The sequence below is a fragment of the Scleropages formosus genome, chromosome 15, assembly GCF_900964775.1.
Source record: "Scleropages formosus chromosome 15, fSclFor1.1, whole genome shotgun sequence".
Classification (NCBI taxonomy): Eukaryota; Metazoa; Chordata; class Actinopteri; order Osteoglossiformes; family Osteoglossidae; genus Scleropages; species Scleropages formosus.
In genome coordinates this window covers 10,747,265-10,764,287 of record NC_041820.1, presented here as the reverse complement: position 1 = coordinate 10,764,287, position 17,023 = coordinate 10,747,265, and the positions used below count along the sequence as shown (strand labels likewise).

General features: G+C 41.6%; 1 protein-coding gene across 1 annotated transcript in view; it reads right to left on the bottom strand.

Annotated features, from left to right (window-relative positions):
- ush2a (Usher syndrome 2A (autosomal recessive, mild)) overlaps positions 1 to 9,475 on the bottom strand; it is a 195,942-nt gene extending 186,467 nt beyond the window's left edge. The window contains exons 1-2 of the mRNA XM_018726893.2: positions 8,905 to 9,475; positions 7,013 to 7,178 (exon numbers count right to left, since the gene is read on the bottom strand). Coding sequence (XP_018582409.2) covers positions 7,013 to 7,178; positions 8,905 to 9,428 — 690 coding nt within the window. The 5' untranslated portion in view covers positions 9,429 to 9,475. The remainder of the gene's footprint in view (positions 1 to 7,012; positions 7,179 to 8,904) is intronic.
- Positions 9,476 to 17,023: the final 7,548 nt, after the last annotated feature.

The window sequence follows — 17,023 nt, the reverse complement described above, 5'->3', positions numbered from 1 at the left end:
CACGTCTCCCACGACACGTTCGGCCAACACCTGCTGACACATGAAATATAACCTGCAAAGAGGTGGGCCCTTGATGGTAGTGTACCACCAAAAGCGAGGCCTCTTTTCTCCCTGTCTCTCCCCTGCAGAGGTCTGATGAACAGCCAATTTCCCTTTATCACATTAACACAGCCATGAGAGAAACACATTTGTTCTACTCAAGTACACTATAGATACAATTACTAGCCTAACGCATACATGTTTTATATCAGCCAGATTTCCCAGTATGAGCAGAGCAACAATATATTAAAGGTAGCATGACAGTTTATTTAAGAAAAGAAAATTGTCTTGCTAGACTGAAAGAAGTTTGAAATGTATGGGTCCAGCTTCACATCAGTAGTTTAATAAAGGTAATAAGTCTTAAGACTTTCTTTAAGCAGGACACATATCTAGTTTCCTTTTTCAGGATATGACAAACCTAAACTCATCATTTCTGCTAACAACCTTTGATGCGTCACACCTTTTTTCCGCTCTATTTTTTCACTTTTAATATAGCTATGAAAGATTTGTGAAAAATGTTAACCCTCATTAAAACAAGTACCTTGCTCATAACAATTACCAAGATCCCACACACGCCTCTAGAAAGTCCTGAGATGATTAAAACATTGCATGAAAATTTACAAGTACAAAACGTCCTAATGGATTTAATTGCCACTAATGCTATTAATCATGGTGGAGAGGTTAAAAAGTATACCCTATTGCTCAACCGTTGAAATGAGAAGGCCACTGCTCTATTTAAAACAGCCCCCCAACTCCCTTTCCCACTAACTCTCCCACTGCATGTTGAGCTCTAAAAGCACACCACTCAATCACAGCAACCTCTTAGTAATACCGGGGGTGACGTTTCACTTTGTGGGTGTTAGCCATGTTGTTAACTCACATAAGTGCCGAAGTGCAAGTACCATATAAACGTTATTAATTTAGTTATTAATTCAGTTATTAATTCAGCAGGTATCAGAAATATTCTGAGCAACACTGAAGAAATGGAGCACATAGATGATTAAAGAAAAATAAATAAGAGGCACGGCAGAAATTATGAAAAGATAGCCTTAACTGTGGTAACAATCCACTGGTAATTGTTTTATAAGATCCAGGTTTAATCTTCAGAATGTTGTTTTTAGAATAAATATTGCTAGAATAAAAAATGTAAGTCTTAACACATAGTATAGTCTGTACATCAGTTTTCAATGTCATTTACACATAGATTACACACTGAACTCCAACTCCATTCTAGACTACAGATGCTTCACAGAAGTGTATGACACACCTACTGGTTGTATAATCTGAAACTGAGGTCTGAGGTGATGTAATGAGGGCTTTGTTTTCTCAGACTATTTCCTCTGAACCTTTCGCTTGTTTTAAGTAGGCAGCAGCTAAGGACAGGGGAGATGCAACTGACATAAATCAGTTCCACCATATTTGGCAGGCCCTCAACCTGCGGTGATGATAGATCATGGGCACAGCATCAAACACTGTATTTCATCTGTCCAATCAGAAATCGGGATTCCACAATACCTTGCTCAAAGCAACATTTCTAGTCTCATGCCATTACTCCCATCCAATATGACCAATGTCACACACACACACACACACACATTTTCAGAACCGCTTGTCCCATACGAGGTCGTGGGGAACCGGAGCCTACCCGGTAACACAGGGTGTAAGGCCGGAGGGGGAGGGGACACACCCAGGACGGGACGCCAGTCCGCCGCAAGGCACCCCAAGCGGGACTCGACCCCCAGACCCACCGGAGAACAGGACCCGGTCCAACCCACTGCGCCACCGCGCCCCCGCGCCCCCCTTCTGACCAATGTCATTTACAGCAAAATTCCTTGTTTCAACTTATTGCCATTACCCATTTGCTCCTCTCAGTATGGCCTATCTGGATTTATTTGTGAGCAAGCTGATTTCCTTTGACTCTAATTTGAAGAAACACTTTTGCAGAACTTGCCAAGGCAGCACCCCCCATCATCTATTGGTGTGCATTTAATTCCCCCTGACACTGATGTGCTGAAACACACAATAAAAGCTTCAACTGACCAGATTAAACCATACACAGCAGTTCATCAGTAGTTTTACCACTTTCTCTATACATAGACACTGCCATATGGACAATGCTGTCAAGGATTTGCTGCTATCATTGTCTAATGCACTTTGAGACTCTATAGGAGTTCATACTATGCATTGTCAAGAGCACAGAATGTCTCATGGTAAATGGACTGTCTTCTGGAAAACATTTGATCTGGCTACCACATCCCATGCATTTTATTTCAAAGTGGTAGATTCAAAGTTTATTACACATTGCATAGTGTTGTGGTGTCAAACTTTGTATTGTTTTCCAGGTTAAAAAACCTACAATTCATGACGTCATCAACAGCAAGTCAAGATACTTAAACCACTCTCTTTCAATTTAAAATACAAATAATGTTAGAATTTTCCAAATATCACAAGTACTGTTATGATTTCTTCAAATAAAGCCTAACCCTGTAAAAGCCTAGCATTGTTTTCCCTTCAATTCAACACTGCATGAGAAAACCGTAAATGCATAAACCAGCAGTGTGCATCACGGTGACATTTTTGTCCTGTCTGCACTTGAGATGCTGTGGCCCGCTGAGAACACCCCTGGTTATAGTGTTTATTTGGCTGGAGGGGTCAGCAACTACCATCTCGCTGCCCTACTTTGCACTAGGGGGATTGAAGGGGTGGGGGTCAGAAAAAGTGATGAGGCATGTACACATTCTGGCAAAAGGTCCCTGGAGAGTGGGAATCTTGCTCCTCTGTGGCAGTGTGCAAAAGCACACTGGAGAGGCCACAGCTCAGATCCCTCACACAAGTACTAATTATGTGTGAAAATGTTCATTAAGTTCTGTGATTTCCTTGAGCAAATTCTTGCAAAGACAGCACATCGGCAGCACAAAATCAGTACTACAGTTTCTGGTTTTAAGAAATATGCCTATGAAATTTGTGTATTATGAAAAAGTTATGTCCTGTGCAAAACAGTAACATTACATTCAATGACATTAGATAATGATCGATAAAAACCATGCTTTGGTGGCTTTAATATATCTTATAGTCAAAACATTTATAATCAAGACATAGACCAGTTACCCACCATAGTAGTTTCATAATAAGAAGACAACATGAATCATCATTGGGAAGACATTTATTCCATGAATAGAGAAAGCACACACACACACACACACACACACACACACACACACATTTTCAGAACCGCTCATCCCTTACGGGGTCACGGGGAACCAGAGCCTACCCGGCAACACAGGGCGTAAGGCCGGAGGGGGAAGGGGACACACCCAGGACGGGACGCCAGTCCGTCACAAGGCACCCCAAGCGGGACTCGAACCCCAGACCCACCGGAGAGTAGGACTGCGGTCCAACCCACTGCGCCACCGCACCCCCCTTAGAGAAAGCACCTTCTTAATAAATGTGTATTCTGCAGAGATGAAGAAATGCATGCATTCAGCAGACACAGTCACCTGGTGTTTCTACATCCCCTCAGACAAAAGAGCAGAAAGAGGAAGGAGATAAAAACCCTGTACGTGTCACAAAATTAAACGGACAAGATTCTCTCATGATAATATAGACTTTAATATGAAGGAGTCAGTTAAATCAAAAGCATTTCAACCTTTACTTGAAAGAATGGCAAGATTTTAAACATTTATAGAGAGTGTATTTTTTGACTTGACTAGTAAATGACTCACTTCTGACGGGCATTGATATGATAATGCTGACTTCGATAGGCACGAGGAGAGCCCATGCCCCTGGAGGGGGATTCAGTCACCATTACGTCTCCAAATTTACATTTTGAACTTCCCCCCTCTATGGCTCTTTTATGTGCTGGGATCTGCCAAAACTTGTCAGCTGTACTGTGGTACAAAGGTGGGGTTTAACTCAAGCGTGCCGAAGAGACAGTGAGGGCGATATTTAACAATGTCTTTCCTCTCAACTCCAGCGCCACTTATGACTTCCTTGATCTCAATTACGGCACACATCCTCTGAGAGACAGAGTATCAACAGTAAGCCACATTACAAACATTCTGGGGCCGCCTACTGTCAATTCTCATTGGCATCCCAGCAGGCAGGTAAAGAGGAATGGGCGACTGTTCTCTAAGATCTAACTGATCTCTTTTGCTGCTGTTTTATCCCTGATATTACAATGATAGTGGACAGGAAACTAACATTTAATAACAGAATTCTTTTTCCTTTTCACCAGTGTATCAGATTTTGATGGTTAAATGATTTTTACAGGCAAAATATGCCTAGATTTCTTGTCAGTTGCTTGCCGCTCTTCTCCAATATGCCACTATCAACACATTTTAACAAGAATAACCACAAAGTACTACCTGCAAAAAAGACATAAGAATTACAAACAGGAATGTATGTTGGTCAGTCCAGTCAAATTATTTAAAGGTTACTTGTGCAGAATAGCTAATACACACACACACACACACATCTTCAGAACCGCTTGTCCCATACGGGGTCACGGGGAACCGGAGCCAACCCGGTAACACAGGGCGTAAGGCCGGAGGGGGAGGGGACACACCCAGGACGGGACGCCAGTCCGTCGCAAGGCACCCCAAGCGGGACTTGAACCCCAGACCCACTGGAGAGCAGGACTGTGGTCCAACCCACTGCGCCACCGCACCCCCTATAGCTAATACATACAGAGCATAATACAATACTAACATACGGAATAAAACACTTCAGCAATAAATAAGACATGATTTTTTTTTTTTTTATATATGTCACGACTCCAGGGTGTGAAAGCCCCAAGGTCTACCAGAAGCATCGCCTGAGATCCATAGAATTAAGCCAACACACCTGCTTTCAATTAACCTGATCAGTTTCCAGCCCTACAAAGGAAGTGAAGTCACTGCACTAGTTTGTGGACTCTTGATCAGCTCTTTACTACTTTCCCTGTGATTAACTGGTGACTCTTTTTCACTGACTGGTTTCTCATGTTACTGATTTTGTGTGCTTCTGTTCCAGTCCTGAGCTCCTGTCCTGTTTACACCAGTCTTTTGTGATTCTGTCCAGGTCCTGTGTACCACCCTATCTTTGCCATGCCTCACTGTATTAGTTCCGTTCATGCATTACTATTTCACTTATTGTTTAACACACCATGTGTCTCTTTTTGCTCTGTGTCTATAGTATCACCCATGCTCTTTAATTTTTGGGTGTCACTGTACACTGGTATTTATACTTTGCAGTGGAGATCATTGTGCTTTACCTCCATCTGGACAGTACAGTAAAAAATGTCCACGTTCATTTTACATCTGGCTGTTACAATGTAATGAGAATTCCAGTAAAAAAAAAAAAAAAAAAAGTTGTACGTTCAAGTCCTTCTGTTCAAGAAACCCACAGCAGCAAGGTAACCTAAAAATTATACAAATATCCTGTGTCCTGTATTACATATGGCCAAGTTGCAGGTGTGAAGAACTAAATTAGAACATACTGACAAAAATCTAATATTAATAATGTTTACATTATGGTCCAAGACCATGGCAGTTTAAGGTCACCACCCCCCTTTAGGCCTAGAGCTAGTCAAAAAGGGTTAATGACTGAAAATAGGTTAATTTAGTCCACTGGCAAATATCCTGGTGACAGATGATATTCCTCCTAGACAAAATGTATCTTCAAGCCACAACCATATACTGCACCTGTCTGAAAAGGCAGTTTTACAAATGAATGTAATGGACAGAGCACATTATCATACGATTTAATAGTTTCCGGTCCCCAAAGTCAACCTGCAACCTAAATGATTGCAAGTTAAGGATTTCATTTTCACTACTACCACCACACAGTCTCAAGAGATATTCTATTCCTTATTCTTCTAATCAAGCAAAGGTTACATTATTATTTTATGCTCCCTTGTCTCATTCTCAAAATAAGACATCATACAACATCTAAATCATTTTTTAGCAAAAGACTTCCGCAATGTAACATTGTATTACAGGGTATGCTGTAGATGTGATGTACCCAAGATATTCAGTGATATAACAGAATATCAGTGTAACTAATATTTAATGTATAATTCGTTATTTTAATCACATGATATTGTGTAGCATATTTATTGAAGAACTAATACTGAAACTAACTGACACGTAGATTTAAACTACCAATACCTTTTCAGTTACAACCTGGAACAGAGCATTTAACCTTGAACTTCAGTGAGTTAGTGAAATATCAAACTAGGTAAATGGGCAAGTACAAAATTATAATGTGTAATTAAGCTGCATTTTGATGAAATCATTTGCTCAGCAACTGAAGAACACCACATTGTGGTCACATGGGCTTAACACAAACTTTGGTCATAGAAACAATATCAAATAACAACTGTTATTTAACTTCATTAGGAAATCCAGATAATGTATCCTCATGCACAAATTCTAAATTATACTAAATGGAACCAATTTCACCCTTTCTGCTGCCAGAATACCCTGTGGAAGTACATGTGACTGACTACTGTACTGCCAGGCCCCCACACTGAAGTGATTCGCTGAGCCAGGTGATATACATTAACAAAGAGGACAGGTGGGGTCATGTGTGTCCCCCCCTGCCCCTGCAGCTGTAGGAAAGCAGATGTTTACCACTATAATTAGCACCCTCAATACATGCATCTTGCCTGGATGTGAAATCTGTTGTGACATGAGTTCAGCATGAACCTGCTAGGTTTTCGTTACAATATTTATACCAATACTTTTCAGAGATGATTAATGATGAACACAGACACAAAGTCATACTTCCCATGTTTTTATCATTTTCCCATTTAGCTGGCTGAAGGCATCCTTGCAAATGTATGAAAAATATTATCCTCCTATTGTTAAATAACTATAGCAAAAGATCCACAAAATGTGGAATATTTGAGTGTTTTACAGTTCACAAACATTGCAATTTTAAACCAGCTCTCCATCAGCTGCCCATTACAAAAGTAAAGTCCAATGAGGCCTACCTGTAACGCCACATGGGTCCACTGGCCCACAGCAATACGTCCCTTTGTCCTCATGGTGAGGTTGACTAACAGAGTATTGTTGTGATTATACTGAATCTGGACTGCGTCCTGTGAAATTGTCAGGATAAACCCCATCCGTCCCTCTGTGCTCTTTTCAATTATGGTCCTATGCATACCAAAACAGACAAAACAGCATTAAGGACACGTTACTGAAAAATGTACACTCACATTTCAATAAAGTATTACAGAACTTCAAACTTTCAGAGAATCTGAGGAACATAATAGGACAAAAAACATTAGTGTCCCTTAAATGTCCAAAGCTTGAATATTAAACAACAATTTTTTCTGAAATATCATTTTCAATTTACTGTACAGACTGAAAAAGATACTGGAGTTTTGTTTTGGACAATAACTTGTGAGTTTTAGGTACATGGGCAAACACAAAAGATAATAATGTGATTCTTTATCCACTGAATCTGATCCATTTTAATTTCTATAGTTTGGACAAACCTCTGAAAAGAGTGACAATATGATTTTAACGATCCCTGAAATGTTACTGTTTGAAAAGTGTCAATATTGTTTAAGCACCCAATGGCATGGCATTACAGGAAGATACAAGTGTATTGAAAATACAGAATTAATCACCATGTACATAGCAGGAGGTTCCGCTAGGCAATAAGCTTATTAAACTGGTAAAGCCGCTCTGACCACTTAAACTGAAGTGTGAAATATTTTGCATTTCCTACAAAATGTGCCTCCCCTTTCATCATCTGCACTTAGGGTGTGATGCTGTGACAGTCGTGAGTTTTCCTCTTCAGAAACCTTTCCTTTTTATTCCTTTCATCCCATCACCCGCTCTCAGCTATATAATTTTCTGCTCTGAAAAACAAAGCAGTCTTTGAGCTGATTTTTTTTTTTTTTTTTTTTGCCTCGAAACACTCTGGCAATTCTGATTCATTGATGTAAACAGGCCACAGCTGCCGATTTTACTGTACCACAAACAGAGTAGGAACATATTCCAGCGTTGCTGGATCTATTGTTAAAAATATTCTGAATTATTTTTCAAAACTGAGAGTTTCAAAAAAAATCAAGCAATTCCATACTAGATAGTTCTGTATTTAGAACAGACAGTGGACTAATGTTTTTAACTTGAACTCCCTGTTACAGAAAGAATCAAGCCAAAATAAAAAAAAAAAAAAAAAAAAAAAGCTATAAAATGACATGCCAGCAGTTTTGTGCACTTCTCAAAAAACTGAAAAGGAAAAACATAAACAACACTGGAAAACAAACATGTTGTACGTAAAGTTTTGCAAGGTTATTGCGAGTCCCAGGTGTGATTAAAAAAAAAAAAGAGAATACAGCACTTTACAAAGCAGCATTTTGAAAAGGCTAGTGTTTGGTAAACGTGCAACACATTTCTAGAAGTGAGCAAAAAATATCAAATGTTCAAGAGAAAACTAGTAGGGTTAGATGAACCCTGACCAAGTTAATTTACTTGATTTAACATTCTAAGAGCTAATTTAGCTGTCAGTTTTGTTGTGTTTAATATGATTAAAGTAGCAAAATCGTGTGACTGGAAATGGTACTGAATATGGTGCAGTGTAATTAGATAAGTTTAATCTCTTCTTGGATCAGTACCTTAGCACACTTTTGCCGGTATTAAGTTAAACCTTTCCATTAAGAATGCACACACGGTACATAAAAAGAACATAGGAACTGTGGGTGTAAACTAATGTCAAACAAAACAGCAGACACAGTTGCTACAGACAAAAATTAGTTTCTAGAGCATTGTAACTGATACAACTTAGATTCCTTATCTTGTAAACTGCCAAAGTCACACCTGCAATGAATCTCTGATTTTTAAGTAGGTACCAGCTGAGGAAGCTACTTACATTACAGTTTCTTGCTCAGGTTTCAGCCACATGGCTAAAGTGAACGACCCCATTAGACCCAGGTTCTGGGCATGAGGAGAAGTGAAACAGTTGCTTTGGTTCCAAAAGATGAGGCTGACTGAGCCAAGTGGGGACCCTGGCCGCAGGCTGTTGGGGTCCTCTGTCACACATGAGCCCAGGCCTGTCGCGAAAAGGTTTATGTAGGGCGGTGTTGAAGAACGATACAGGCACTCCTGCACACAGAACTGCTGGGAGCAGGTTAGGAGACCCTCTCTGACTGGGCTTGGCTGACAGAAAGCGCTTCTCTCCGGAATGCCGCAAGTGGATTTGGATGGTACAGTGGTGACGGTTTTATAGGCCCCGATATTCTCCAGCTTGGGAAAGTGGCCCTGGTGGCTGGCAGGCATACAGCAGCTCATGGAACAAAGCAATAACAGCACACCACTCTGCACCAGCAGCCAAATCATTCTCGATAGCGAAGTCGCCTCTCGATCTACCGGCCCTAAATAAGTAATGACGGTCATGCCGAAGGTGACATTTTTACAGTCCAATGCCTTGGGTTAAGGCCGCACAGCTTAATTGCACAATGTTCAAAATAAGGCCAAAGCTTCACATGATAGCCAGGATTCCCGAGGAATACAACCCAGGTCAAACCTGTGGAAAGAAAAGAGGGAAGGTGTGTCATTAAAAAAAAACACTGTCGCCTACTTTTAGGCTAAGCGACAGAGCGGACAATCTAAAAGGTTGTTACTGTCACTTTAATGACAACAATATCAGTACATGGACATGCTTGATGGAAGGAAAACTTCCATATTTCATGTAAGTACTACATAAAGTTTTAGTTATTACATCCAGGTTTCACAGAAACTACTGAATGTTATGTTTTTCCCATATCACTGGAGGAATATGCTTAATTATACAATAAGCTACGATTGAACAAGTAATTGTTCTAGAATGTGGGTCTCTAACAAGAGTGGGATGGCGATGGGAAGAAAGCCAACCCCCCCAGTATTTCTACATATCTTAGCTGAGTACTATAATTATACTCATTTTTTATTAGTAATAATATTTTGGTCCCTCAATACCGGATAAATTCTAGTGTCACTCACTGTGCAAGAATACAGCACCTTATTATAAGAGTTGCGTAGGTGGGTAAACTTTAACCTTAACTTAAGTTATATTATTTGTTCAGCAGCTGGTGCCACAAAATCCAGTCCGCTGCTAGTACTGCACCCTACGGTGTGGCCCCAAAGCCAAAGCAGTGGAATACACAAAATAAAGCACATTCATTGTTTCGTTCTGGCGAAAACAAGATTAATAATTTCTATTTTTATGCAAAAACCGAGGACATCTGATTTACCTCAGCCGGACCGGCGTGTGTGTCAGAAGAGAGACGGCTGACAAACCCGTTTGCTCGAAATTTCCAAACCCTTCAGAAAAAAAGTTTCTCCCGAGTCGTTTCAAAAATAAATACAGGCTACTTCATAGTATATATATATGTATCTTAAGCTGATACGTCTGAATTGTATCACAATTTCCTGCGTTTATTAAAGAAAACGTGAGGGGAAAAAAAGAGCGAGCTCTTACTTACCTAAAGACGTTGAGTACGCGGGGCGCGCGCGTCCTCCGTCTCGCGGCAAAGCTGATTAGCGCCGGCGGCCATCTGGACACGGCTCGAGCTCAGGACGAGTGTAGAAAAAAAACTTAAAACATGAAAACGCGTGTCATAACATTCATTCAACAAACAGGTTCCGAACCCTGTCAGAGCCATGTAACGTCAATGATGGAAACATGAAGGGGAGATAATTGGTTTGGTGGTCCGGCCAGGGTGACAGATGTCCTATTGGCCAAACGCGCGCGCGTCTCGGTCCGTCAAGTGCCTCTCGTGGTTCCCAAACGCCGGCCGCCGTCGCTAAGCAACCCTGACTCGAGACTGAGCTCCACGCTCGGGTGCTGAACCCGGGACAATAGCAGAGGATCAAATGAAGGATGAGGGCCTTTGACAGCATAAACTTTTCCTCCAAACTAAGTACCTGTTGTTCGCTCTTGTGTCGAATAAGGTTCGTTCGCCAACATATTCATGATTCATTTATGCTATGAAGTGAGATTGTATATAATATAGTGAATAATCTTTCCAGTGATGCGATTATTTAATTCCATGGAACTGTTTTTGAAAAATTACGGATTTTTCCTTAAAATACACTCAGTACCTACATTTAAGCCACTCCAGTGCTAGTGGTAGCCAGAATTAAATGCACAGATTTTAAGGAGGCTAGTTAATATCTTAATTTTCTAAAATATTAGAAAATTATGTGTTACCAAATGCCATAATTGCCTTCTAGTGAACGTGCCTGGGGTCAGTCACTCACCAAAGCTACATCCCTCCTAACCGCATTTTGCCACTTCCCTCGAAAACACCCGGAAACCTGCACTCTTTAGGATACACATTTGTGAAATAAAGATACTCTGAGAACACACACACACACACACACACACACACACACACACATTTTCTGAACCACTTGTCCCAGACGGGGTTGCGGGGAGCCGGAGCCTAATCGGGCAACTCAGGGCACAAGGCTGGAGGGGGAGGGGACACACCCAGGACGGGACGCCAGTCCGTCGCAAGGTACGCCAAGCGGGACTCGAACCCCAGACCCACCGGAGAGCAGGACCCGGTCCAACCCACTGCACCACCGCGCCCCCCACTCTGAGAACAGAGTACTGTAATATGGTCTGAAATGCAAAGTCTTCCTTATGCACTAATAATGTTGGCTAAGCACAGATGGCAGTGATACAGTGTTGTGCATTCAACATATGGAAACAAATGGAAGAACAGTCATTACAATTCCAGAAAAGTTGATCTACTAATCTTATTTGAACAGCTACACTTGCCTTTGTGAACAAAAGACACTCCAACTACATTTTAATTAAGTGCATTTAATGACCTTAGGAAGATTAGTGCACTTGCCTAATAATCAATAAACTACACTAGAGCCAGTTTTTGCCCAGCTTAAAGGAGCAATTTTATAATGGATGCACCACTTCCATGGAATCTGAATTCTTCACCTGATTCAAGGAACCATCAAGGCACATATCTAGCGCAGCTTGTGAAACCCAAAAAAAGAGAGGGGGACAGAGGAAACACATCCCAACATCATAAACACGGAATACCTACCATTTAAATATTAGTCAGATTTACGACAAAACAGTACAGGCTGAAGTGTCTGTTTATTATGAATACTGAGGGAAATACATGTTAAGCATACACACACACACACATTTTCAGAACCGCTTGTCCCATACGGGGTCACGGAGCCTACCCGGCAACACAGGGCGTAAGGCCGGAGGGGGAGGGGACACACCCAGGACGGGACGCCAGTCCGCCGCAAGGCACCCCAAGCAGGACTCGAACCCCAGACCCACTGGAGAGTAGGACCTGGTCCAACCCACTGCGCCACCGCGCCCCCCTATGTTAAGCATAATTTATATTAATAGAAAGATGACTGATACATGTGTTATTCTGTGAAAAAACTGATAGAAAAAATTAAAAGAATGTTACATTCTAAAATCTGATGGAATTGCATTACATAAAACAAAACAAACATTACATTTTATAATACAAGGAAACAAATAAAATACAGTATATGCTTAAAATATTTGCCATGTGCGGCTTAGCGGATTAATTGTATTCCTATAATAGAAATTCATATGGTTACATCTACTGTGATATGTTGTAGGTACTGGAGTTTTTTCACACAATATTTAAATTGTTTCTTCCATACACAGAATTACAACTGTCCTAAATCATGGCATCACGTTTTCCTTTCCTGATATTGATTTTTCTTAGGCCCTGTCTTGCAGGCTGGCCTGCGAATGGATGCCCAGAGTGTTGAATTTAAGCTGGGTATTGCTATGATCTCTCTCTCTCCTCCACAGATGCATGGAGCACGTGTGGAGGAGACTCCTCTCCCATCTACTGGACTTCTCAGGAGATGCACCCTCATAGTTTAACCCAGCAGTATGCCGGATCCACTTCCTGAATTAGGGATCCACAAAGGGAGACACTTCAGAGCCTATACTGGAATCACTGGGCACTAGGCTAGGAGAGTACACTATGAACAGGGCATAACCAGGCTATTGCAGGGTTACCACACACACACACACACACACACACACACACACACACACACACACACACACACACATTGAGGCACCTTAGCTGTTCACGTAGAAGGCATATCTTTAGACTGTGGGAGGAAACCAGAGCACCTGCTTTAGTTCAGAATAAATGAAAACTTTTGATGTAAGGGATAAATATCACAACTTAATGTGAATATATATTACACAGCAGATGCCAGTTTGAATAATTCACTTATGGCTAACGCCAATGGCCTCTTTCTCCATGTACTTTACACTTTGCAATGTAGGCAAGGTTTGTTAGTTTTTATGTTGACAGCATAGAAGGATGACAAATATAATTATTTAAATATATAAGCTGTATTTCTTTAATGTGTCTAGGTAAAACAGATGAGATATTTGCAGGAATTAAAATCATTCCAGTAGATTATTAGAAAAATTACACTGGTGAAAGAAAAATTGCAAATATCTGCATCCATCTGTATTAAAATGAAACGGGAATCTTAGGTGAGGAAAATCCGGTGAATAATTTAGCACTAAAAAAAATTATCCCTTCCTGAGTTTGTACTACAGCCAGGTGCAAACCTCCCCAGTTGTCTTTAAAATTTCCAGCATCCTGCAGTCAGGTTCATGCCTTCTCCACCTTGGATCACAGCTACTTCCTTTGCTGACCAGATGTGGATCCATCTGGAATCCAACCGAAAGATACCTCCTCCTACTAGTTACTCCTTTAGATGTCAGAAGTCAGAAAATGCATGATGTACCTGAATATATGAATAGATATTATACACAAGCTATTTAAAACTGTGAATTTAAACCAGGACTGGGAAAACCAGGCTTCTACGCAAGGTATCCAATGGATGGGGGTCTCTTCTGTTACCAGGCACTCATGGTATGTATACATACATCTTCTCTCACCACTAACTCCAAAACACAATGTGAGAGATTTCTGAACTGTCTGGAGTAAATTCTAAAACCCAGTAAAATTCACATGGCCAAATCCGGGGAGATTCAAACATACAACCTCAGAACTGGGAGGTGCCGGTTCTGAATGCTTGGTAGCGCTTGAGTTGCCACCGTGGCAATTGAACCGATCAGCCGTCCACGTGGATAAAGGGAAGGAAGAAGGTACTTTGAACAGCCATAGAGACAGAGACGGACACTACGTCCATCATGCCCACGACCTCGCGCCTGGTGCCTGCACCTGCCACTAAGCACAGAGGTAGGGTATAAAGAGGCCGTCCTGCACACCTGGTCGCGGAACCTCTTAGAGCGAAACCGCATCTCCTGCGTGTCAGCAATAATTCGTGTTCACGTACTCACCCTCCTTGATCTCCTTCGTTCCTGTCCACTTGTTCTTGCTTTCTCTTCCTGGCTTCTGACCCTTGGCTCTGCTCCTTCGACTACGTCTTCCGTCTCATCCTCAGAGCAACGTCTGCTCATCGGTCGACCCAAGCCTGTCCCCGACAACGTGTCTTTCCTGCTTTTTGGTTGTGCTTCCAATGAACGAACCCGCAATTGGGTCCTCACCAACTCCTCAACCTCACGTCGTCAACAATGACAATGTCACTTTGAAGAAGCCGAAGAGGAGCCCACATTACGGCCATCAGAGGGAGTGTAAAGACGAAAGCATGAGAGTAGCACAGTGACATTTTTCTGTAATGTGTTCTATTACATTTATGTGTATGTGACATTTTGATATAACTCAACAGTATAATGGCAAGACGTCATTTATAATCAGCAAAAAGAAAAAAACGTGCTCAACTTGGCCTTGGGTGCTTGAAACTTCTGCTGTATGTTGGATTTTGAACAATGATGGGAGAAGACGCTTCAAGCTTACCGAAGGATGAGTCCGTCCCAAAAAATAAAGTCTTTCGGTAAGCTTGAAGGGTCTTCTCCCATCATTGTTCACGATGTCAAATTTCCCATTTACTGCATGTAACACATTACTTATGGTCTTAGTCTTCTTGCCCATGATTAGCATGAGTATGAGGCTCTAGCTCATTTGATGCAGATTTAAACTGTTCAAGTACAAGTAAAAATACAGTTTCTTTCTGTCCACTGGTCGTCCAGCCCATTTCCTTCTCGAGTACCAAGGATATGCAGCACTGGGGTGTCAGAGCTCTGACGATTAACACCTCGGGAGTGATCTACTAGTAACTTTTCACGGTTAAGTAGTTTGGAAAATACAGAAATGCCTTTTCTTCACCAGGGCAAGTCATTGGCTGCTTTAGGGAAAGATAAACAGAGAGAATGCACTGAGAGATAATGGTGGGAATTCACAAACAGCATAAACAAACAAATCTTTCAAAGCAACACAAACAAATGTAGGTCATTTTTTGACAGCATCTACTGTTATGCAAGCTTATAAATGCATGCAAATGAGAAAAGTTTCACATTAAAAACAGCGGTTAACTTTATGCTTTCTGTGGCACTTTTTTCAACACAGTATAATAATTAATAATGAGAAAGTAATTAAGTGATTGTTCAAATATTCCGATGCCCTTAAAACAGGCGTAAATGTGAACGTGCGTGCTAAAATAGCTGAGTTAAAAGTACTCAAGTTTTGGGTCAAAATGTAACAGAATACGCAATGGGTTGTTTCACACAAACTTGCTGAGTTTCATCCCATTATTACCATGTCTTACCATGATGTACTACTATAAGCCACTTCCCTGTGCTGCTTGTACAGAACCATTTCTGCAGACATCACTGGAGAATTTTCATTGTTTTTAATCACCTGGTGCCTTGGTTAAAACCATCACCCATCAAGCAGGGTCATCTCCATGACCCATTAAGCTGGGTGAGGTTGTAAACCAGCAGGTGTTCTGTCCCCTGCTGACTCAGTGTGGGTTTCTTTTAATCCATCATTTTGTGTAACGTGTGTAATATCAAAAAATAAGTTTGTGAGTACAGAAATTCACAAGGATGCTTTTGGATGAAAGAAAAAAACATTTCACGTATGTACACACACACACACACTTTCTGAAGGGTTGTGGTGAGCCGGAGCCTAACCCAGCAACACAGGGCGCAAGGCACTGGTGGGGGAGGGGACACACCCAGGACAGGACACCAGTCTGTCGCAAGGCACCCCAAGCAGGGCTCGAACCCCAGACCCAACAGATAGAAGGCCCCAGCCAAACCTGCCGCGCTAAAGCACCCCCTTCCATATGTATGTATATCCAATGAAAAATTTCTACACAAAAAAAAACTTATGAATAAACTCTGCAGGGGGAGGTACCCATAAGATGAATGCCATGGTTCCTACGACAGTTCAGACTGAGTGTATATCTGACCCGTGCTTCCAATGACCTCTGATGACATTATCACCTAGCAACATCCCTGATGGAAACTACACTGAATGCCAGGTGTGAGATGTGATTGTTGCATTATGTCAAAAGCGTAAAATCACTGCTGTAAGTCTCTGGATAAAGCTATCATTTCAGACGATAAGAAAAATGCAGTGTAAATTAAGTTTGTCCAATTACTTCATATCAGTGTCACGGTGAGAATCGCAGTCTAGGATAAAGTAGTGGCTGGAGCAGCGGGTCTGTTCTGTGTCAGTGAGCAAGTGAAAACAGCAGGTTGGCGCACAGTGGTCTGGAGCCATTCCACTGCGTCGACTGGTCCGGGCACGCGAGAACCTGGCCCATGTTTCCCTCCTGGACCTGTCCTGGACCAAAATCCTTGGCAACATTCATGCACTCCGTAGAAGGATGAATTTGCTTTTTCATTTATATCAGACGTGTCCGCTGTCATGTTGACACTCCCAGTGCTTTTTACACTCTCACAACCCAACCTCGAATGACAAAACGAATAGATTTTGCCCCGGGAAATCTTTTGCACAGATGTAAACCAAAGCCACGCAGCAGTTAGGCAGTAGTTACTGGGTAGTATATTGTTAGTCTTGTCTTGCAGCTGAAGCATCCAATGTTGAGTCCCACAGCCTCCTTAATACCCTTGATGAAGACACTTACCC